At 37.7% G+C, this 24,129-nt stretch overlaps 1 protein-coding gene across 1 annotated transcript in view; it reads left to right on the top strand.

Annotated features, from left to right (window-relative positions):
* npr1a (natriuretic peptide receptor 1a) overlaps positions 1-24,129 on the top strand; it is an 83,235-nt gene that overhangs the window by 38,797 nt on the left and 20,309 nt on the right. Inside the window, 1 exon segment of the mRNA XM_046844278.1 lies at positions 1,832-1,967. Coding sequence (XP_046700234.1) covers positions 1,832-1,967 — 136 coding nt within the window.

Genomic DNA, 24,129 nt, shown 5'->3' with positions numbered 1-24,129 from the left:
TATATATATATACATATACGTATATATACGTATATGTATATATATATATATATATATATATATATATATATATATAAAATTACATAGTCACAGATGAGACTCTAAAGAACGGTGAGAAAAAGCGTATAAATAGCGAACTCTCGACAGGTTATAACCTCGGTTCCAAAAAATATGCCACACTGTGTAATGCAATTATTTGCAAACTTCATAAACCCATATTTTATTCCCAATAGAATATAGACACGTATCAATGTTTCAACTGGGATGGACTGGCTTGCCTTCACCATTTAAAAATATTTGGCGCATCATGAAACCAAAAACACAACAAAGAACACCCAGAACTGTTGAGCAGCTGGAATCATGTATCAGACACATATGGGTCAACATTCCTCTCGCAAAACTTCAACAACTGGTCTCCTCAGTTCCCAGATGTAAACGGACAGAAGACATGATGTGACACAGTGTTGAACATGGCCCTGTCCCAACTTTTTTTGAGACTTTTTGCAGCCATTAAATTTACAATAACATTATTATCTCCTTAAAATGGTATATATATTCTCAGTTTAGAAATGTCATAAATTTTTGTTGATATTTTACACAGTGTTCCAACTTTTTTGGAATTTGGGTTGTACTTAAACTGATGACAGTTACCGCTGAATATTAGCTAATACAAATATTATTCAAAACATTTGAATGTTCAGTGGACAAACTAAACATTGTCAGCTAGTTAAACGTTTAACATAGCTGTATATCTATAAATGGTTTTGTTTTTTGCATTGGAAGGAAACTAAGACGTAAATAGTGATTTGAAAAACATTTTGTTTACACAATCCGCTATTTCATTTCTGTTTTTAACTGTTTACATCTGCAAATTAATACCACTTACACCACAATATACACAGCATGCTTGATTCAAAGTATATCCGTCAAATCACATTTTCACTGCACTCGTTCTTCTTGGATATCATGAACTAGTTGAATTCAAATGGGCCATGAGAATGAGGAAACACCAGAATGTTGTGGACGTGATGAAGTGGATTAAACGTCTTTAAAACTAAAGCTATGGATAGAAAAATCTGCTGAAAATAGCATAATATATAAATATGTTGAATTCCAATCATAGCTAGCTCACTCTATTTGTTTCTCATAAATGACGAGTCATTTACATTACATTCAGTTGCTGGTTTATACACCTAGTTTATCCTTACACTTATTTGCTATTTAACCTACACTAAATGGACAAAAGTATGGAGACACCTGACTTTCCCAACCATATGTAGTTCATTAGGATGAATTTGAACACGGACTGCACATTTTTTACCTCACCGACACCAGTACCTGACACCCTTGTGTCTGAATAAACACAAAATCCAAAATCTAGTGGATCATCTTCCCAGAAGAGTGGAGGGAATTGAAAGAGAAATGGGGACTAAAAGTGGAATGTGATACTCAAAAAAGCACATACCATAGTTATGACTAGGTGTCCTCAAACATTTGGCAATATAGTGTATATACTGTACATGTACAATGTTTGACGGTAGCTAAATGTTACCATCACTGCATACAATGAATAGGAACCATAGAACTACCACTGGTGGGTTGTTCTTAGTGTGTACGGTGTTATGTGCACTCCATGCTTATATTCAGTGAAGATATAATATCTTATTTAAAACCCACTGTTTTGTTTTGTTTTGTTTTTTTAAGTTGTCTGCCGGAAAAAATGACATCACCTGCAATTCATCCATTTAACCACTAAACTCTGGTGCCCTGGCAGTCCGTTTAGGTTATTGACCATTATTGTTCTTCTTCTATCTTTTTTTTATTTTTTTAGATGAACATAATAGCCGGAGGCTTTTACGACGGAGTGATGCTCTACTCTCACGCCCTGAACGAGTCCATGAACCAGTCAGGACAGAAGCCGCAGGGTAACATGGTCACCCAAAGGATGTGGAACCGTACTTTCCATGGTCAGTGACTAAAAAATGTAGACAATTATGGTATGTGTCATGTCAAAAATAAGCAACACGCTTGCCCAAACTCAGGTACACAAAAGTCTTCTTTCATTGTAGTCCATCAGCATCAAGGTTGGAGATGCTTCGAGCTGCTTTTTCTCCTCGTCACAGATGTAAGGAGGGTGTGTTCGAGTTACCGAAGCTTTTCCGTTAGCTCAAACCGAAATTTCTCTCAGTTCTGTCTTATTAATAGGGCGTGTCAGTCTACTGAACTACCGCTCACTTGATGTTTTTAGTTTTTCACCTCATGAGATTGATTGTGCATGAAAATCCAAGAAGATTTCCGATTCTGAAAAACAATTTTAGTTGTGAACATTAACTGAAGCTATTCATCCAGATGATTTTCAGCATTGTGGTAAGAAGGGGAAATAGCTTCCAGCCAGCTATGATGCTTTCTCATAAACATATTTATATTTTCCCTCAGCAGATGCTCATAAATATCCTAACAAGATTGATCATGTCATCCCTGTGAGTTTACCAAGAATTTAGAAATGACTAATGATAGAGTGTAACTAACCATCTGGGTTTTCTTCCGACTCCTTGATCAGCTGTTGCCCTCCGCGACTCTCTTCTCTTTCATATTCCTAATGATTTCATTCATTTTTTCTGATGCTGCTAGGCATTTTAACAGCTCAGTGTTACATCCTCTACGATATGAGATATCGGGTGCAGTTTTGCTTTTAATGTAGTTCTAGTTTTCTAGTAGAAAAGCATAGAAACGGTAAAGTATAAGCAGTACAGCTATAAACCTACTGACAAATTCAGGATATTATGTAGGTGAGAATCAGTCACTTTGCTTCCAGTTCAAGTTCATCAGACTGAAAGTGCTCACAGAGGGAGATACTGAAAAAGTCTAAGCAGCTTGAACATAAAACAAAAAATGTTGTGGTAAATTAGAAATGAAGGTCTGTATTAATGGCACTTTGCTTAGTGGTCAAAACTGATTGGGATTTATATATTTAGCATTATAGTGCCTATGATACGTTTTTTTAAGTGTTTTATAGGTTTTGAAAGACACCTGCATGCTCTTTTTTTTGTCTATTCAACACACAAAATAGGCTTTTTCACTCTTACCATCTGGACAGGTCATTTCTTTTATTTCTGAAATACTTTGCCGTGCTTCTAGTAAAACTTGCAAAAGGTGCTTTTTACCAGTTGGAGATTTTTTTCTGAACTTGTGATCCAGTTCATCCCAGAGCAGTTCAATAGGATTTAGGTGCAATGACTGGGAGGACATTCCATCATAGATGCTTCGTGAAGTTGGTTTCAATTAGCCGCATTAGTCCATATAGAAATGCATGGTGTTGAAGTATTGAATGGTTGCCATGTTGGTTCCTTTCCCTCAGAATAAGTCTCCAATGTTCCCTGCTCTAAAACAACCCCAATCCATTACGCTTCCACCTCCATGTTTGACTGTAGGGGTGAGGCAGTCTGCTAACATCTTCTCTCCTGTTCTTCTGTTAGAGACACAAATGTCGAATTATCTGTCCACAGAACCTTTAAGACATTCTTTGTCCAATTCTTGTGTGTCTTTGCCCTTTAGCTTGTTTGTTGCACAGAAACAAATGGAAAATAAATGTGTCTCAAAAACCATACAGAAGTACAGACCAGACCAAAAGTTTGGACACACCTTCTCATTCAAAGAGTTTTCTTTATTTTCATGACTATGAAAATTGTAGATTCACACTGAAGGCATCAAAACTATGAATTAACACATGTGGAATTATATATGGAATTATATACATAACAAAAAAGTGTGAAACAACTGAAAAATGTCATATTCTAGGTTCTTCAAAGTAGCCACCTTTTGCTTTGATTACTGCTTTGCACACTCTTGGCATTCTCTTGATGAGCTTCAAGAGGTAGTCACCTGAAATGGTCTTCCAACAGTCTTGAAGGAGTTCCCCGAGAGATGCTTGGCACTTGTTGGCCCTTTTGCCTTCACTCTGCGGTCCAGCTCACCCCTAAACCATCTCGATTGGGTTCAGGTTCGGTGACTGTGGAGGCCAGGTCATCTGGCGCAGCACCCCATCACTCTCCTTCTTGGTCAAATAGCCCTTGATGCCTTCAGTGTGACTCTACAATTTTCATAGTCATGAAAATAAAGAAAACTCTTTGAATGAGAAGGTGTGTCCAAACTTTTGGTCTGTACTGTATGTGCATACGCATCTACAAGCCACATGCTAATGTGACCAGCAGGATCATTAGCAGGAGGGTTAAAAGAGGTTTAGTTTTTGCATGTGATTGCTAGCTGTCTTTTTCAGCTTAACAGCTAATTGTGATTTAGCGAGACAAAATCAAACAACATTGTGCGTAAACAATGGCTCATTTATTTCGGCAGGTACACGAGGAATAAAAGACTAGTAATGTATTTGTCTGCCCAATTGCTTCCATTGTATGTGAGCGTATAATGTGATCAGAGGTGACACGAGAGTTTATTCTTCTCTTAAACTTTTCCCAAGATGTTATTATGCACTTATGTTCTATAGAGTCAATCAATGCATTTAAATGCGATTAAACACTTCATTTAGACATTTTTTTTTCTTCGCTATTTGCAGTGAATGTAAGAATGTAGAATGTAAAATATGAGTCCTTGTTTTATTTAATAACAGTGTGGATTATTTTGGTGTCTGTTGGATCAGTTGCTGAATGTTTAATGTTTAATAAGAGGATGAAATCGTATCTATTTTGTAGAGCTTCTCATATTAGGGTCCTGGTACCTCCTGGGGTCCTAAAGGCAGCACCAAGGGATATTTTATTACTTTTATTACAGTGGAAATTATAAGCAACATTATTAAAGTTATTATTTTTAGGGGTCTAAGCACCAAAGTAGACTCAAAACAAATCTAAAGTAATAAAATTTTTATTTTATTTCTTTTTATCAATTTTTGTGTTTGAGTTGAGTTAAAGTAGAGATACAGTAGGTGAAATGTGACTCCAGTAACAGTAGAAATGCTCCCTTTAAACTTTCACTTGAGTAAAAGTACAAAAGTGTTTGCCTTCAAATCTACTTAAGTATCCAAAGTACTATGATTTATTTAAAACGGAGGAGAGTCGAAGGAGTGAAAATTAAAATTCACTTAAAAAATGTATGTTTATTTTTGTTCTTTTTTATTACATAATACAAAATATTGTTTAGATCATTTCGATTATTTTGATTGGTTTTAGTATATTTTATTGTTTATTTAATCATATTTATAGCTCTTACATCATTAGGAGATATACGTAATCAATAACGAACACAGTAACAACTTACAAACAAAATTCATGGTACGAACAGTCGTTCGAAACGTAACTCGTAACTCGAAATGTCTGACTCCACACAATATTTGAAAATATTAATAACATTTCTGAAATTGAGTAACTTTAAGGACTCGGATGCAGCGAGTGACCGAGGTATTTGAAATGAATATTTTTAAGCAGGTATCAAATTGAAAGTAGCAAAAATGACTAATGTAAATATACACTGTATGAGCAAAAGTATTGGGACACCTGACGTTTCCCTCCGTGTGTGATTCCTCCTCAAACTGTTACCTCAGAGTTGAAGGCACACAATTGTTTAGGTTGTCTATGGATCAAAAAAATTCCCTTCACTTGAACTAGGAGACCAAAACACGTTCCAGCATGGCACAAAGCGATCTCCATGGAGACATGGATTGAAAGAAAGATCTCCTGCTATAGCGCTCTGACCTCAACCCTATTGAACACATTTGGGATAAATTGGAATACTGACTGCAACCCAGGTCTCCACACCTCACCTACACTTCACTAATAAGCTGAATGTTCTCAAATGCCTACTCCAAATCCTAGTGGAACATTAGAAGAGTGAAGGTTATTATAACAGGAAATGTGGACTAAATGTGGAATGGGATGCTCAAAAAGCAAATATCAATCATAGGGTCAGGTGTCCACAAACTTTTGTTGATACAGTGTACTTTTTTTGACATTGCAAACAACAGAATACAATTTCCAGAAAGCAAAATAAACAGTATTGCCACTTTAATAATGAGAATTATATACTATATGGACAAAAGTGTGTGCATGGTACTACAGCTCGTATCTCTGTTTGTAGAATTGGCGATTGGGAAATGAATTGAAGCTTGGAGTTTGCCAGAGTTGTGCTGTTCTCTGCTTTCTCTCTCCATGCTAACACAGTGAACTCAATGTTCAGGTTTCTTTTGACTGTAATTGATTCTGAGAGCCACACTGCAATGCTAACCAAAGTCTTGTAGCTGAGAAAAAAAAAAAGAAATTGCTGTTCCGTTGAACAAATGCAGTTAAAATTGAAGCTTCAGATGAAGACTCTTTCATCTCTGAGGGACAGAGACCCACTGAGATGGATCGAAGGATCTGGATTGAATTGTTTCTTTCTTTTTTTTTTTTTGCTCCTATCGCTCTGGGCAGCCTTCTCATTCACAGGTTGTACTGCCTGGCAGAAAGCCACTACTGCAATACTGGTAGGCTCAGCTTGCAGTGTGTGTGTGTGTGTGTGTGTGTGTGTGTGTGAACCCAAGATACAATCCTTTCACAAGGTGTAACCAAGTCAACCTATGAGTATTAAATAAGGCATCAGTATGAGTTTGTCTTGTGTGTATTGTTTGAAGAAGGAAATGCTCACACATCTCACACATCTGCTCAACAGCTGCTCCCTTTTCTAATATTTCGCCCGAGACTTACTGACCACATCGTGGCTCAAACACATAAATCATATGATTTTTTTTTGTTACCCATTATACATATTAAAGTACTCGAAATCTCCATATCTGAAGCCAAATGGCTCCTAACCAGGCCTTGATGCCTGAGGAATTCTCTGTATTCTCAGGGTCATTATTCCGTTAAGACCGATGGCAGGCTCTGAAATTCGAGCGCGGTTTAGTGAAGCACTTGTACAATTCAATTTCGCTTTAATATGGAATTTGAAAAATCAGAGATATGTATTATGTATTTGGCTGTGGGGACGCCTTTGACAAATGAATATAAAGTGGATTAACAGTGGTGTGCATCTCCGTAACTGAGGCATTGCCAACGATACGATACATTAAAGCTACATATGAAGCAGCTACCGATCCGATTTCGATTCGATTCAACACAACACAATGCAATGGAAAAGAAATATGATGTTCTGCAATTCAATATGGTGCAGATCACTTTTATTTCTTTGGTTCAGACAGATGCAAATCATCAATTTACCTAAGCGCCTTCGGACATCCAATGCAAGGATTTTGCTTTCGCAAGCAGGCCTTTGTAGAGAAAAGAAAAAGAAGAAAATATAAAACCGGACCTTCTTTTGATGCAGCTCTACCTCTGCCATGTAAATCTGTATTCTATGTGACTCTCAGGAGGAAAGATTGGAAATGTTGGTGCCTATGATGCAATACAGATCAAGTCCAGTGGTAGCTGACCAGGACTCTGTGAGGTCAAATCCCTGAAGTACCAGAGACCCCCTGCTGAAACCCTGAGCAAGGAATTTAACCCTCAATTTTTAAGCTGTATTCTGGAATTCGAAGCGTCGATAACCGTTCTCTGAAGATCATCTGAAGATTCTGAAATGCTGACCTCAGCGTTTGTGAAGGAGATCCATTTCTAGGGCACACAATTTTTATATATTTCAAGTTATAATAGTGGGATAAATGCATAAGTGGAGGATTAAAGACATTTATTTCAGACATTAAGTGAACAGATACACTATATGGACAAAAGTATTGGGACACCTGACTTTTCCAGCCGTATACGAATCTTCTCCAAGCTGTTACCACAAAGTTAGAGGCACACAATTGTCTTTTTTCCTTTCACTTGCACTAGGAGCCTCAAACCTGTATCCATTTATAGGAATTAATTTGTGTGTACTTGCCTCCCCCTGAATCAATCCTGAGCACAGATTTGAGTCACTCAGGATGAAAATCGTCTGCACAAAAATCAATGGAAATGACTTTGAGCTTTTTATTTTTCTTTCCATTTCTCGTTCCGCTCAATTTATATCGCATGCCTTCTTTTCTTTAGCCGTCTCTGTCATCCCCTCACACTCTCGGATATTTTAACCAGAGCCACAATTCGAATCTTCTGTCCGGTTTCTTTCTCCTTTCACCTCATCTGGGACCACTGAGAGGAAAAACTGCTCCAGGACAGAGTAATGGTGTGTAGGGTGTTGGGTTTTCTCCCTTGGGGTATTTGAATGCTTTTTAAATGATGTTTCAGAAACTGGTATCTGTGTGTTTATGCAAGTGCTGTAGATTCTGAAGTAGAGAAAGAAAAATATATTAGTTTGTGTGTGTGTGTGTGTGTGTGTGTGTGTGTGTGTGTGTGTGTGTGTCATAGCGATTGACAACCCTCAAAATGGCAACTGCTCATTAGGTTTAAATGTTTCATTGAAATGAAAACGAAAGAATGTAAATGTCAGTGGGGCTTCATAGAGTTTCTAGACTTTTCCATTGCATTGTTTTAGCGGCTTTAGATACTTTTGAAGAATTAACACTTTAAAGGCTACTCACATAAGACGTATTTTATGAAGAAATTCTGTATTATATTTCCGTATATATAATTTTTTTAAGATAGATAGATAGATAGATAGATAGATAGATAGATAGATAGATAGATAGATAGATAGATAGATAGATAGATAGATAGATGCCTCTGGATGATTTGTGAAAAATATTATATATATGAAATATTGTTATACTCTTAAAATATCTCATTAAAACAGTACTTGAGTATTTGACTCATATTGAACGTAGGCTCAAAGCTGCACTAGTCCTCAACCCCAAGACACTTGTTGGTGAAAAAAAAGTTTGAGATTTTATTTCCTAAACTACAAATCAAATTGTACACCTCATTACAGCATTGACCATCAACAAAACAGCCTCCAGAATGAAACAAAGATAACATAAAAAAGCGATCTTTCAAAAATTCAATTACGGAATCATAGTATTATGTCAAAAAGTAGAAGAACTGTTAGTATTCAACAAATAAAAAGGACAACGGCGATGTCGCCTCTCATGCAGAGTAAATAAGCCACAGCGGATAAAGCTGGCATGCAAAATGCCAATTAAAATATAGTAGAGTAAAAGGTACATATATTGAATCATATATTGAAAATGTACCTGAGAAGAAAGTAAAAGTTGCTTGTGGAATATGTTGCGCTTCCTTTAGGAGCATAGCGGTATTTTGGGAATAGCCTGGTGCCACATTTTTCCGCTATTACCGCATGTGTGCAAGACCGAGGAATATGTCCCTATTATTTTCTGATGCTCATTTCTAAGTTTCTTTGACTAACCCGTAACGCTGTTGCCAAGAAAAATAAAAAAGCACGAGTTTTGGAAACCTGTCTGTGTTTATATGATTTCTGTTGCAACTGGAGTTAGCGAGCTCTCCCTTCACCCAGACTCAACACGTTACAACGCCTTGTATCTAAACAGTAGCCTGGTCTAATGTTATGGGGTTCAGTTTTTTGGCTTGAAGTTTGTGAAACCAGGAAAAACCCAGGAAAAATTCATAAATAAGCCGCTTCGTTGTTTAAGCCACGGGGTTCAAAACGTGGGAAAAAAAGTAGCGGCTTATAGTCCGAAAAATACGATAGCTAAAAAAATTACTTAAGTACAGTAACAAAGTTTTACTCAATTAACTCTAAAACACTGGCACTAGCATTGAATTGACAAATCCCCTGTACACAAAGCCAAATCATTAAGCATCTGCAGCTGGCTTTGAGTTGGAGTGGAAGATCTTGATTGGCCTGCTATAGAACTCTAACACACCAGAAGCTGTCAAGAAAAGGAATTTGCAACGAAGATCTTTACAAATCTTTACAAACCCACTGCAGATAAAGATGGACCAATACCATGGAGCTTAATTATGAAACCGATTCATACGGCAGCTCCTATTAAACTGCAGACCTCATTAATAATGAATTAATTGTCTCATCTCTTTTTTTTTCATGTCCGTCATAAAACGAACATTGGTGTCACCTTGAGCGTTACAGAAATCCTCCAGAACGAATTATACAGCGCTTATGAATGTGTTACGTTGGTCCAGCTTTAGCTTTGATTCTGTAATGTGATGAGGTGAATGTGAGTCAGATCCTCCACCTCCGTCTCTTTTTCTTTTTCAGTCTGTTTCACTTTGCCCTGCTAAATGATTCATTCACATCACGTCCCCGTTGCCTTGTTGTTCGTTCTCTTTTCGTTCTGTACATTCAGTGCACTTTATATTGTTGATGTTCTCACTCCGCTCAGCTGTAATTATATGTGTGTGTGTGTGTGTGTGTGTGTGGTAGAGGTTTGGAGGAGGGACAGGGTATCTGTTTATCTCTGCCATCTGCGTCATTGTCTCTGAGGCCGACAGACCTGTCTAAACTCAGTTCACTCGTTTTTTTTTTTTTAGTTGTTTGTTTTTTTGTTTCCTCCCTCTCCTCTTATTCAACTCATCCTTTTTCTCTGTGGTCTTCTCATCTCACTTCTCCTCCATTACCGTGTGACCTCTCTAACATTAAACTCTTTACAGCTACTTTTCCCACATCATAGCCCTACTCCTACTCCTACACCTATTCGTCTGCTTTTTTCTTTTTCTTTCCTCTTCCACCACTTTCATCTCATTTTATAGCTTGTAGATACTGCTTTCTTCTCATGTCCATGCTTCCGTCTGACTCACTTTAGTCTTATTTACAGATGTATAAAAGAAACACAGTGTAATTGTTAAAGTACAGAGAGAAATTGTACTGTGTGTACATGCTTTTTTTATTTATTTTTTGAGAAATGATATAAACTCGGATTTGCTTCCTGTTTTTTTTCCTGCTCAGACTCAACCCAGGCCCATGCCCTTGTTTTATTAATTTCATCGGCCCGTGGTTCTGTTGTCATCATCCCAGCCTGGAATTCCATCCCATGTAATTATCCAACACAGATTTGAACCCACCCCCCCCTTGTCTTTTTTCATTTGTTTTGTCTGCTGAGATGGTCCACTCGATTGTTTCCGTCTTGCGTGTTGTTATGACGTAAAGCGGCTGATTCATGGCTGATATCATCAAGAGTTTCATATTTTACTGAGTGTCTCTACTTTAACTCAACTACTTGGTTTGTGTACTTCGTCCACCACTGATAAAAAAAGAAAGAAAGGTGCTTATACTTTTCACATGTACTTTACAGTGCAGTGAAATTCTTACTTTGCATGTCCCAGTGCAGGTCAGCCATGATACAACGCCCCTGGAGCACTGAGGTTTAAGGGCCTTGCTTAAGGGCCCCAAGAGTGGCAGTTTGGGGATAACGGGGCTTGAATTCCCAACCTTCCAATCATTAACTTAAATTTTACTCATTTTACTTTCATTTAATGTTTTAGAACTTACGCAAAACAATTCCCTTTTATCACTGATGTTATTGCAGCTATAAATTAAAGAGCTGCTATAAACTCATCCCTCACTAGTCTTTTTTCTTTACTCGTTCTTTCTTGAAGCTAATAATGAGAAAAGGTTGGGCTTTTTCCACATAATCGAGAAGTCAGCACAAACCGCTTTGGTAAATGTTAAACGTCATAGAGATAATTATATAAATTATGATAAATGCATTAAAATGAGTGCATTATAATAAACAGAAAATCTTCAGAGCTGCAATTTTAGAAAATGAACACCTTCTGATCAATCTGGATTGACTATATCCTGGATTTTTTTCAACTATACCTACATGTGCAGAAAGGATCTAAAAGAATCTTAGATCTCTTATAAGGTGCGTTTTATTCGTTGATATCATACTGCATGCACTGTGGAGGAGGAGGTCCGGAGCGTGACACTGATTTAGAACGGCTTTTTTTTTTTTTTTTGCTTTCACGCTGTAAAGGATTTCAGCTTCTAAACAGCACCATGTTCTGAAAGCTAATGTGACAATTACAGAGAGAGAGAGGAGAATCCTGTGAATGCGTGATAAGATTTTGTGTGTTTGTGAGTTTTGTTATTCGTCTAAACACAGGCATTGAGTAGCAGTATGATGTTCACGAAGTTCTTGCAGCAGGTTCAGTCAATTTCGGGAGTTGAATGTATCAGGGTCATGTTGATGTTTAAAGAACCCGCTGAGCACACTAATCCACACTTACTTTACACTGGAGCTAACAGCATGTGTGGTGCAGAGCATTTAATAAAATTTTAGACACACACACACACACACACACACACACACACACATACACACTTATCTAATGGCTTAGCAGTAGAGCTCCCATAGGGGGCCATGGTATTGAACCTCCATTACTTTAAGTGCTTTCTCTCTCTCTCTCTCTCTCTCTCTCTCTCTCTCCCTCTCTCTATCCTTCATGGTTAATAAATCTCCTTCTGGCCTCTGATCTGATTTCAGATCAATAGATGTCCAGATGGAAACCCTCCTATTAGTGTTGTTTTTGTGCTAAAAAAGCACAAATGTGATACTGAGAAGCCCAAATCATCAATCATGTGCACTGATTTCAAATATATATATATATATATATATATATATATATATATATATATATATATATATATATATATATGCTCTAAAAAATTTAAATAAATATATATAAATGAGGCGATTAAAACCTAAAAAAAACCTTCAACACGACGTCCTTTCTTTATTTAGGTATATTTAAAAAAAAAAAAAAAACTCCACCGAAAATTTATTTTTAATTACTAAACATTTGTTTTACTGATGCGCAGGTCTCAAATCAAGCACCAAAATCCGCCATTCAGTTTGAGGAAGAACCACATACAGCTGTTTATTTCCCAATAACTGTCTATATAGTGAAAATCTAATACATTTCCATATACAAAATACAAAATAAGCTACGTCACTGTATTCTGTACCACACACTTGTATATTTGTGCACATTCGAGATCAAAACTCAATTCATTATGATAAGGGGAATTCTGTACATCATTTGGAAGTATTGCTAGCTTTTTGGAAAATGTTTTCCTCTTCCAGAACTTTGGTTGTCTTGTGTAATTACATGCATTAATACTGAGACTCTGACAGGTTTAATAGGTTTCTATTTATATCTCAAGGAATCGATTTCATATGTATGAATGCGTGTGTTATATTTAGAGGGTTTGTCTGAGAAAAATGCAGATAATTTTCATTCTTTTCCCAGAGTTTCAGGAAAGAAAAAAAGGTGCTTTATGTTTGTCATATTTATTTTACAGCACAGTGAAGAGAATTCTTTCTTCATGTATCCCAGCGATGTTAGAAAGCTGGGGTCAGCCATGATACAGTGCCCCTGGAGCACAGAGATTTGAGGGCTTTGTATAAGGGCTCCAAGATTGGCAGTATATCAATACCGGGGCTTGAACTCCCAACCTGATCAGGAACCCAGAGCCTTAACCACTAAGATACCACTACTAAGTCTGCCACAAATTTAGCAAAGTATTGATATTCCACAATTCGATTAGCTCTCATTTTACACCAGGTTTGATTCGATTTGGCTGCCGGAGTGCATTTTGAAACCCAAATGTTCTGCTGGATCAGAGGCTAATTTGTTATTAAAGCACCAACCGCAGTAACTCTAATCACAAGCCAATATTAGATTGTTGTCACTAACGACTGAGTTGATTATGTTGTTTTCGAATGTCATGCTTTGGGGTGCCTTTTTGTTATTGCATGCCAAATGGGCACTTTGTGCAGAATGAGAACGCATGTAGGGATTTTGGCAAAAAAAATACTAAGCATTTTACAGAAGCTGTAAATGTCAGGCTTCGAGAAAAAACATCAACTTGTGGGCCACTTGTGGTATCTGCCAATTCGTACACTTCAGGCTCGACCAAATGCTCCTGATTAGGCATCACGAGATCTCTGCAGTGTCATATCTTGACCTACGAACCTCCCCTGGGTTCCGACATGTGCTTTTGGCTTTAAGTTGCAACATGTGTTAGCGTTTTAGCGTTCTGTCCCTAAGCTTAGAAGCTCTCGCTGTGCGGTTGGCGATTGAAAGTTGTCTTGAACAGTAAATTAGAAAAATATTATTAGCATAGAATAATTTTTTAAAGTTTCAAGTTTAAAGTTTACAGCGATCCTGCTCTGCTTTCTTATGCAGGAGTTCAGAGCCAAAAATCCTGATCATGAACCTCTCGACTTTTTTTTCTTTTTTAGAATGAAGACATATCATTTTACACCGCAGGACTGTCTTCATTGTGATTAAACAAATGCTGTTGACTGATATTGCAACATATAAGGGCTGGAACTAGTCTCCAGGCTTGAAGGTGTCTTTGTAAATGTCAGAGATCAAGCTAAAGGTGTAGGTGTACACTGATCAGGCATAACTTTATGACCACCTGCCTAATATTGTGTTGGTCCCCCTTTTGCTGCCAAAACAGTTCAGACCCGTCGAGCATCAACAGCATGAACTTCTTCAGCAGTTTGAGCTACAGGAGCTCGTCTGTTAGATCAGAACACACGGACCAGCCTTTGCTCCCCATGTGCAACAATGAGCCTCGGCCGAACATGATCCTGTCACCGGTTCACCACTGTTCCTTCTTTGGACCACCTTTGATAGTTACTGACCACTGCAGACCAGGAACATCCACAAGAGCTGCAGTTTTGGAGATGCTCTGACACAGTCGTTTAGACGTCACAATTTTCTAACTCGCTCAAATCCTTATGCTCGCCCATTTTTCCTGCTTCTAACACGTCAACTTTGAGGACAAAATGTTCACTTGCAGCCTAATAAATCCCACCCACTAACAGGTGCCATGATAAGATGAAGAGATAATCAGTGTTATTCACTTCACCTTTCATAATGTTATAATGTCATAATGTTATGCCTGATCGGTGTATTATATGTAGCTACATTTCCAAAATAAGACTTCATTTCGAGGAGCATCTAATTACTTACCACCATGCAAACACAAGCACTTCTGTGTCACTGTCACAAGTGCTTTCCTTCTTGGCCATTTGAGTGTCACAGAACCTCATGTTCCAGCACATTAGTTATGAAATGAACTGAAAAAATCACTTCCAGTGCACATGAGCGCAGAGCCAAAAAAATTGCATCCATGTCTGATTACTTATCTTATAGACAACGCTGCAGTATTTTCCTCAGGCTCGTACAGATTATATAGAAAACCTACTTTCGGAAGAATTTACGGCAATTAAATGTATTAATAATAGAGAGATTATAGGTATCATCCATAAAGTCAGGTTCTGTTTGGACAAGTCAGTGTTTTAAAACCCCAATTGGCTATTCCATGGACCGCACAGTTTCATTTGATGTGAAAGCAAATCCCCTAGCTGTTTCTGGACCATTCTTTTAATCCGAGAGCCCATTTTTCTTTCTCTCTTGGGTTTATTGGAGTCAATGGGATCAGTTTTCACACGGCGCTTCCACTTCTCAGATATCTCCATAACCCAATCCTGCTTGTAGCACGTTCTAACCGTTGACCCCCTGCACCCTCGCCGAGTCGGTGTGTGTGCAATGAGGACATCCTGTAGCCGTGACATGTTTTCCTAAACCCATGTTCCCCACCCTGTCCTCTCTCTCTGCCTCGCTCAGATTTCACTCGGGAGAGGGAATCTGAGCACGGCCCAGGAGTCAAGCGTCACTCGCCCTCCCTGCTTCTTTGCGCTTATTAGATTAGTCGCCAGCTGAGGCCAACATGCAGCACTTCCTGTGACAGACGCTCCCTTCCTGTGAGGAGACCTTTGGCACAGAATTGGGCCTCGACTTTATTTTCCTCAGCGCCTAATTGTTTTCAGTTGTGTGCGGACGCGGAATGGTACTCACCAGCCAACATTCGGGCCCTTGACGTTTAAACGCATGTGAAATTCCTGGAGCGCTTCTGTCGCGAAGGGTGCGACTTTTAATCTTCCACATTCTTTCTAGCTCGCCTTTATCCACAATCCCGGATTCTTCTGGATGTCATTGTCACTTTGGTATTGCCAAACATTTCACAAATGCTCTTGATCTCCTGCAAATCATGTTTGGTTTGTTTTTCAATCCAGACAGCACACAAGGTCTTAGCTATTGACAAGTATCAAGCTCAGATGTTCATGTACACAATACGTCACCTTGTCATGCTTTACAGTGAACACTGGTCCTACTTGCATCTTGTATTTAGTGCAGATTTGTCTCATTGGAGACAATTATCTGACTGAATTCTGCATGTTGAAATTTATTTTTTTCCTTTATACCATCCACTATCTGAATACTATCTCAATTCTGATTGGCTGGAAGGTTTGCATTCCAACCATTTAAAAAACGCACTTAAATAAGGTCTGATTTATAAACATCTATAACCATACTAGTCTACATTTACATACAGGGTGAAACAGATTTTGTAAACGTTTCCTGGTTACGCCAGTGTTCTTGAATCCTTAACTCTGATTGGTCAGAATCTGTTGTTGTTTTTTTCTGTAACAGCAGCTCTGTCAGTACTTATACTTAACAGTAAACTTGTTCGTACAAATGTCGGGACGGCGTACAGACGAATGTACAGACGAATGTACCGAATGCAATTCTTGATTTATGTGCGGAACATAGTTACAATCTAAGTTCCCTCACAAACATATTAAGTGGCAGAACGCAAGTTTGTTTAGTCTCCACTTCGCCCTCGCAAAAATCAAATGCATCAAATAAAATTGAATAAATAAAATGAATGCAATGCACTTTATTATTTTGATTCAATTGAATGTATATTGATATCGAAGGACTGTCGTAAAAACGTTGCCAAGTCATTGAGTTTTCTCACATGCGCAGTACAAGTCATGTTTTCGGTACAGAACGAGTAGCGCAATATCACTGTCTAGCAATATGCTCATTTTATTACTCAATTTAATTAATATAATAAAAATATTGCGTTAATTTGATTTATTTGATTTTATTTTTATATCTTTACTTTTGTTATTTAAAATTAAAAAGGCATTTTATTTTAATTGTTTTATTCATACTGTTATAATGTCTTAATGTTATGCCTGGTTGATGTATAGTAATTTTATTTGTATTTATTCATTTATTTTTGCTAATTTGTCTGTTTAAATGCGAAAAAAGTTTCTTGTGTTTTGACATAATATAAACTGACACTCACGCGGTTCTGAACGATTTTAGAGCAGACGCTTCCACCAGAGCTGTTCTATGGCTCGAAATTCTTGGCATTGCTCAAAGACGATTCTTTGTGAACCGCTTCCAAATGCCTGACTGACTCGCCTGGGAGGAAACGAGGACGAGGCGAAGTGTCAACCGACTTGTTTCTATCCAGCATGATTTATTAACGGTGATGGTTTTTACAGGATGTTTAATAAGAGTTTAACCACAAGTAACATCCTCTATTTTTTTACTTTCAGCTCAGCTTCTGGATTGAAGTTAGTTAGATACTAGCTATCAAACTGGAGACTAGCTGTAGATACATCTGTAGATACATCAGCTTTTTATGTTAAGCACTAACAAAAAAGTAGAATAATAGATTAAACCTGATGTTGTTTGGACTGTTGGTATAGTTTCTTGTGAAGCTTTACAACCGTAACGCTAGCTTTATCATCTGAACTAGCAACTGATCTCAGGTTTCTTTTGCTTACAAAATTTATTTTCGGTCATTGATCTAAGTTTTATCATCTGCAGTCTTTTTTTTTTTAAGTTTACTTAAATATATTTCCTTTAGAAATGCTATGTATTACGTATCCCAATTTTCTTTGTGTGCCTAAATCATTTTTGCTGTCAAATCTGTCTCAATGGTGATCCATTTTAAAAAGGCAACCCAAGCTCCTGTTTTCCTTATACCCCTGATCAGCAGGAAATACAGTCCATTCAGCAGCAAGCGTGATGTCCTTATCGAGCTGAAAGCACACACCGGATCCTCTGGACCTTGCCTCATAGATCAAGCTGAGACGGCAATCAAGAGAGCCGTCTCGCTCTTTAATGATTCGGCTTCATTCTAGCAGTCTGGTCCAAATCTCTAAATTCTAATTCTGGAAGAATTCAAAGAAATATAATTTACAAGTCTTTGAATTTACTAGGTGAGACCCCGAATAGTCGAAGATTCAGTGCTTCGAATATCAGTCTCACAGTCAAATCATCGCAGAGGTGTTATGAAATAAGGATCATACCATTTTGCTTATATGGGGATGCTCAATATCTGATTTCACATAGAACTACCGGTTTTCTCCCTTAACAAGTTAGTATACATCATATTATGATAATACTGCAAATACAAAAGTGTGTAAAGAAGCTTTGGATAAATATATTTAACGTGTGTGAGTAAAACAACCCCCCTGTGACAGATTAAGGTTTCATAGCCAAGGGGAAGTGGTAGCTCAGTGGTTAAGATTCTGGGTTACTGATCGGAAGCTCGCGGGTTCAAACGCGATAATACCAGGAGGGAAACAAGCCAACACACTGAGAGGGTCTTTTCTGAGACAAAAGCGCCAGCTCTCATACGGTCTAGTAACAGGGAGTATGAGCTTAAAGCATTTGCATTGCATTAAAATTACACCGATCAGGAATAACATTGTCATTATAGCATTACAAGCGTGAAGTAAATAACACTGATTATCTCTTCATCATGGCACCTGTTAGTGGGTGGGATTTATTCGGCAGCAAGTGAACATTTTGTCCTCAAAGTTGACGTGTTAGAAGCAGGAAAAATGGGCGAGTACAAGGATTTGAGCGGGTTTTTAAAAATTGTGACGGCTAGACGACTGGGTCAGAGCAACTCCAAAACTGCAGCTCTTGTGGGATGTTCCTGGTCTACAGTGCTCAGAGTCTATCAAAAGTGCTCCAAGAAAGGAACGGTGGTGAACCAGTGACAGGGTCATGGCTGATTGATTTACATGGGGAGCAAAGGCTGGTCCATGTGGTCCGATCCAACAGATTCCTGTAGCTCAAACTGCTAAAGAAGTTAATGATGTTATTTTGATGGGTCAGAAACGTTTCGGCATGTTTTATACTGTATGGTAGTGTAATTTGTTCTGTTTTGCCAAATGATGTACTGTAATTTGTTCAATTTTTAACAGTGTACTACCCCATACTGATCACCGTTTATTAAGACTCCTGCATAGACTAGGCCATGTCTCCACTTACGATATTTTCAAGCTAAGATGATGTCATCGGAACACATCTTTATCGTAAGTCTAGGGATACCTGTATATGCTGATAATGTAAGGCACCATATACCGTTTTACTCCGCTCAATTAATGAGTAATCATTTGCTTTAATAGAAAATAAGTGATAGGGTGGTGATTGGGGGCCTGTCTTAAAGAGGGATTCACTGTTCCTTACCACTGTTCTTCACCACCCTGATTCTTCTCCAATAAGGCACATTCTGAAGCACTGTGACCTGCACTGGATGGCAGACCACTCAGGATGTGTTTCTACCTCACACCTATTGTTCCCCAGGAGAGACTCCGGCTCGAGCACAACCCTGACCAGGATAAATCGTATTGTAGAAGATGAACGGATGAATGATCTTTAGAAGAGGTAGTCGGATCGAGGGCTCGCTCTGTCCTTTCCAAATGTCAATCTGATATTGCAGTACCTGCAGCTTGAGCGATGCATGCATGTGTTTTGTGTGTTGTTTATAATGTTTTGCTACTTCTACATATGCGGTTCTTCTGTTATTGTAGATGACCTACATTTACATTTATTCATTTGGCTTTTTGTCTAAAGAGACTTACAGTTGAAGAAACAAGCGATTTGTCATAAGATAGCAGTAAACACCCATTATACAAGGTTTCAGACGTCGTTCAAAATAGTAAAAGCTTGGACAGGAAGGGAGAATGAGATTGATATGGTGAATAGGATGCAGTTGGAAGTTTATTTCCATCTGCACAGGTACATTGCAGTACATGTACATTGGAATTCTTGTGCATTTCTCAGGTTTAGACACAAATGGTTTACAGAGTATTTGCACGAAATAGACTTTCTCATTCAAATGTACATGGATCAGGTATAACATTATGTCCACATGCCTTATATTGTGTTGGTCCTCTTTTGCTGCCAAAACAGTGACCCGTCGAGCATTAACAGCATTAACTTCTTCAGCAGTTTGAGCTACAGGAGCTTGTCTGTTGGATCGGACCACATGGACCAGCCTTTGCTCCTCACGTTCCCTGTGACCCTGTTTACTACTGTTTCTTTCTTGGACCACTATTGATTGATAGACCACTGCAGACATCCCACAAGAGCTGCAGTTTTGGAGATGCTCTGACCCAGTCGTTTAGCCGTCACTATTCGTCAAACTCGCTCAAATCCTTGCGCTCGTCCATTTTTCCTGCTTCTAACATGTCAACTTTAAGGACAAAATACTGCCTAATAAATCCCACCCACTTAACAGGTGCCATGAAGAAGAGATAATCAGTGTTATTTACATGATGTTATAATGTCATAATGTTATGCCTGGTTGGTGTATAATACATTATGAAAGTAATGAAATAATATTGCACATTGTGAAAAAAAATAATGCACATTGTTAACTATACATAAGTAAAGTTGCAATAATATTGATTCAGCTGTCTCAGTCCCTGAGAGGATTTCGTGCCTTTCTGTGATGGGACCATGAGCCACCACTCATTTTTCCAACCGCAGCCTACTAGCAAAGATTTCCCAATGGAGAATATATTCATTACTTAGTTTATCAATCCAGCAAGCCGAACAGTCGTACATTGTCAGTTTTGAGATCAGAATTTATTAGCAGGATAAACTGTGTGTCATAACATTAAACCTGTTTTGTATCAAAATGCACATATTTAACCTCAGAGATTGCTGTTTGTCACTGGGGATCATCACGCGGTAGCATCATGCTTTCATTTGCATCACCCTCTTGAATACTTAAATTGGCTTAAGCTTGCACAGGAAGTTGTAGATTTTCTATTTTAATACATGCGACAAAAATAATTTCAGTCAAAATGACAACTCGGGAGTGTACAAAGGCGAACATTATCAAATCAGCCGTTATGTTCTTATCCCTTGTGAGCTAAGCTTGGACTGAGAGTCCTGACTCGCACCCATTCCCACACCCCAGCGAGCTCCTTCTGTCTTTCCCATGCCTGGATTGTTACCCACAATACCCCTTTGTGACATTCCAATGCCGCCGTTTTCCCAGTGCTGTGATTTATAGGCTTTTTATATTGTAGGTTTTGGAGGACAACTGGATTTCGGGTGTAATGGTCTTGATATGAAATGCTTCTGTCGTTCTATTATGCATAAAAGTTAACGATGTGATGAGGATCAATTTTAAAAAGTGTGCATCGGATACAAATTGGCATTTGTACGCATCATTATAGTATTATTTACAAAGTGGGCAATTATTTGCGACCAATATTTTATATGTAGATTGATTTCTCCTCGCTAAACTGTTTCTCGAGTGCGTTCTCTCAGCACCACTGCTGCTACATGAATATGACATATTGTATCACGACACTACGGAGACAGAGGCATGTCATGAGAATCACATAGAATACAGATTAACATGGCAGAGGTAGAGTTGCATCTTCCTGGAAACAAAACAGGAAAATAACCATTTTTGGCTTCACGTACAAGCATCAGGGGGGTGAAAGGTTGAGAGTGGAGGAAATGTAGCTTCTGTATGAAGTGATGTTTGAAGTTGCAGGGATCGAAGTCTACAAAGGTGGGTTTTTTTTTTTTCTAACGCTGCACATGATATAATGTGGAAAAACCTAATGTAGGAGGCTACTACACCTAGTTTAACATGGTGAATTTCATGCCAACAAACTTCAATATAAACCTACTTCTCTAGGCAAGTATGCCAAAGACAGCTTGTGTCTAAATGAATGATTTATGACAGGTTTATTCACTGGACCCGGTTCGTTCATTTGCAGTGGTTGTTTATTGTTTTTTTCATGAGCTACAGTGTGCAGGCTGCATGTATGATTGATATCATAAAGAACATACAGGCTTGTGTGCTGAACATGCCGTCTCCATAGGCACAGACAGGATTGTTTAAAACCACTGAACAGGAAATTCTTGACACGAGCAGGTGCACTATAAGTGCTGGTAATATTCCTGTGAGTGTATACAGGGCACATAGTATCATTTTCCAAGCTTTCACTACTATATGCAGTGTTGTACAGCATAAACAATGCATATAGGGTTTTATATATATATATATATATATATATATATATATATATATATATATATATATATATATCTCACAGCATTTTCTTTTTTCTCTTAGTTATTCTGATTGTCTGTAAATAAACCTCGAAAAATAATTATAGGGTTATGTTAATGCGTTTGATTTGAATACGTTATAGTTTCTATAGCAACAGCTGATTCAGAGGGGTTTGAATGGAGAACAATCCATAAAAACTGATTACACATACAGTTTTCTGTAAGGTGGCATTTGTTTAGATTTAAATTTTTGTCAGTCTTTCTAACAGGCAGAAAGGAAGATATTCTGACACTTGGGAGTTATTGGTAGCATAACAAGGGCCTTTTTTTATTTTATTTTATTAAATCGATATTACATTTATAAAATAGAAACAAAAAGACTGGTAGACACATGATTTTGTTTCGTAGACACTCCACAGCATAACTATTAATGGATATGAAAGTATGACGAGTCATTATTAAATAAGTGAATCAATCACTGATGTTGTTTAAGTTCAGGATATGCGCTAATTGGACACGGTTGCAAAAGTAACTCTGCTTGACGTCATGGTGCATCACACCATCAAAGATTTTTCAGCAGATAGGATTTTTAGTCATTTAAACGCTTCAGTAAACAAAATCACAGTGTCCTTTTGATGAACAGAGACTACCAAATGTAGTCTATAGTTTTCGGAAGAGCAACACATAGCAAGATATGCTGCCTGGTGTGCTAGCACTGCAATATGCTAACATTGCTGACTAAGCTAGATAAGCATGTTTACTGTAAATCTGACTGTGAACAAAAAGACAGCAAGCAGAAATCTAATTTTTGAGCCAAATGAAAGCTACATATTCAAATGACAGACTCTTAGCTGTGGGATATGCTAGCGGGTATGACAATGCATTTTGTGATTTGTGATGCTGAATAAAAACTGAATAAAACAATAAAAAATAAATAAAAAGTTTGGCATAGATGGAGGAATTTACATTCGTTAACGCCCAGATAAGGATGAGTTCTCTTTTGAGTCTGGTTCTTCTCAAGGTTTCTTCCTCATACCATCTCAGGGAGTTTTTCCTTGTCATTCTTGCCACTGGGTTGCTCATTAAGGATAAACTTTGAATTATAATGAACAAACTTATAGGCATTAAACTTCTACATTCTTTTATACAGCTTCATAACCTCTTTATTCTGTATGATATGCTTGCACTGCAATACGCCAACATTGCTGACTAAGCTTGATATGCATGTTTACTCTAAATCTGACTGTAAACAAAAAGACAGCAAGCAGAAATCTTATTTTTGAGTCAAATCAAAGCTACATATTCAAATGACAGACTCTTAGCTGTGGGATATGCCAACAGTACAGTATGACAACGTATTGTGTGATATGCTAGCAGAATACATACGAGTAACCCTTAGCTGTGGGATATGCTAGCAATTTATGACAATGCAATTTGAGTTATGCTAGCAGAGCTAAGTACAAACATGTCTAATTAAAAAAAAAACTGCTTTTTGGGTCTGATTCCTCTAAAGGTTTCTTCCTAATGCCTTCTCAGAGGGTTTTTCCTTACCTCTGGCTTGCTTATTTGGATAGAATAAGGAACAAACTTAAAGACATTAAACTTTAGCAAAATCAGAATCAGGTTTATTCGCCAAATTTGTTTAGACACACATAGAATTTGGTTCCAGCTGTTGAGGATTTAAAAATACAGACATAAATAATATACATTCTGTTAAAAAACCTTTTTAACCTCATTCATTGTGAAAAGCGCTAAATAAATAGAATAGTATTGTATTGTATTGTATTGTATTGTATTGTATTGTATGGATAATGGGATGGATGGATGGATCGATGGATGGATGGATGGTTTGTTAGTTTGTGCATGTTACAAGACAGTTAACTACAAAAATACAGAATTGATGGTATGTACATGTTCTAATCCAATGTAAGATATAGTCCAGAATGTGTGGTATTTTAGTTATTATACAGTAAATGTTACTAATTATTTAGGGAATATTTGTGAACCAGTTGTCTTTCATTAAAAACGAGGTAATCTGAGGTAATTTCATTTAGAAATA

Source organism: Silurus meridionalis, chromosome 29 (genome assembly GCF_014805685.1).
Source record: "Silurus meridionalis isolate SWU-2019-XX chromosome 29, ASM1480568v1, whole genome shotgun sequence".
NCBI lineage: Eukaryota > Metazoa > Chordata > Actinopteri > Siluriformes > Siluridae > Silurus > Silurus meridionalis.
The sequence above is the reverse complement of the archived record's forward strand: the minus strand, read 5'-3'. Positions and strand labels throughout refer to the sequence as shown.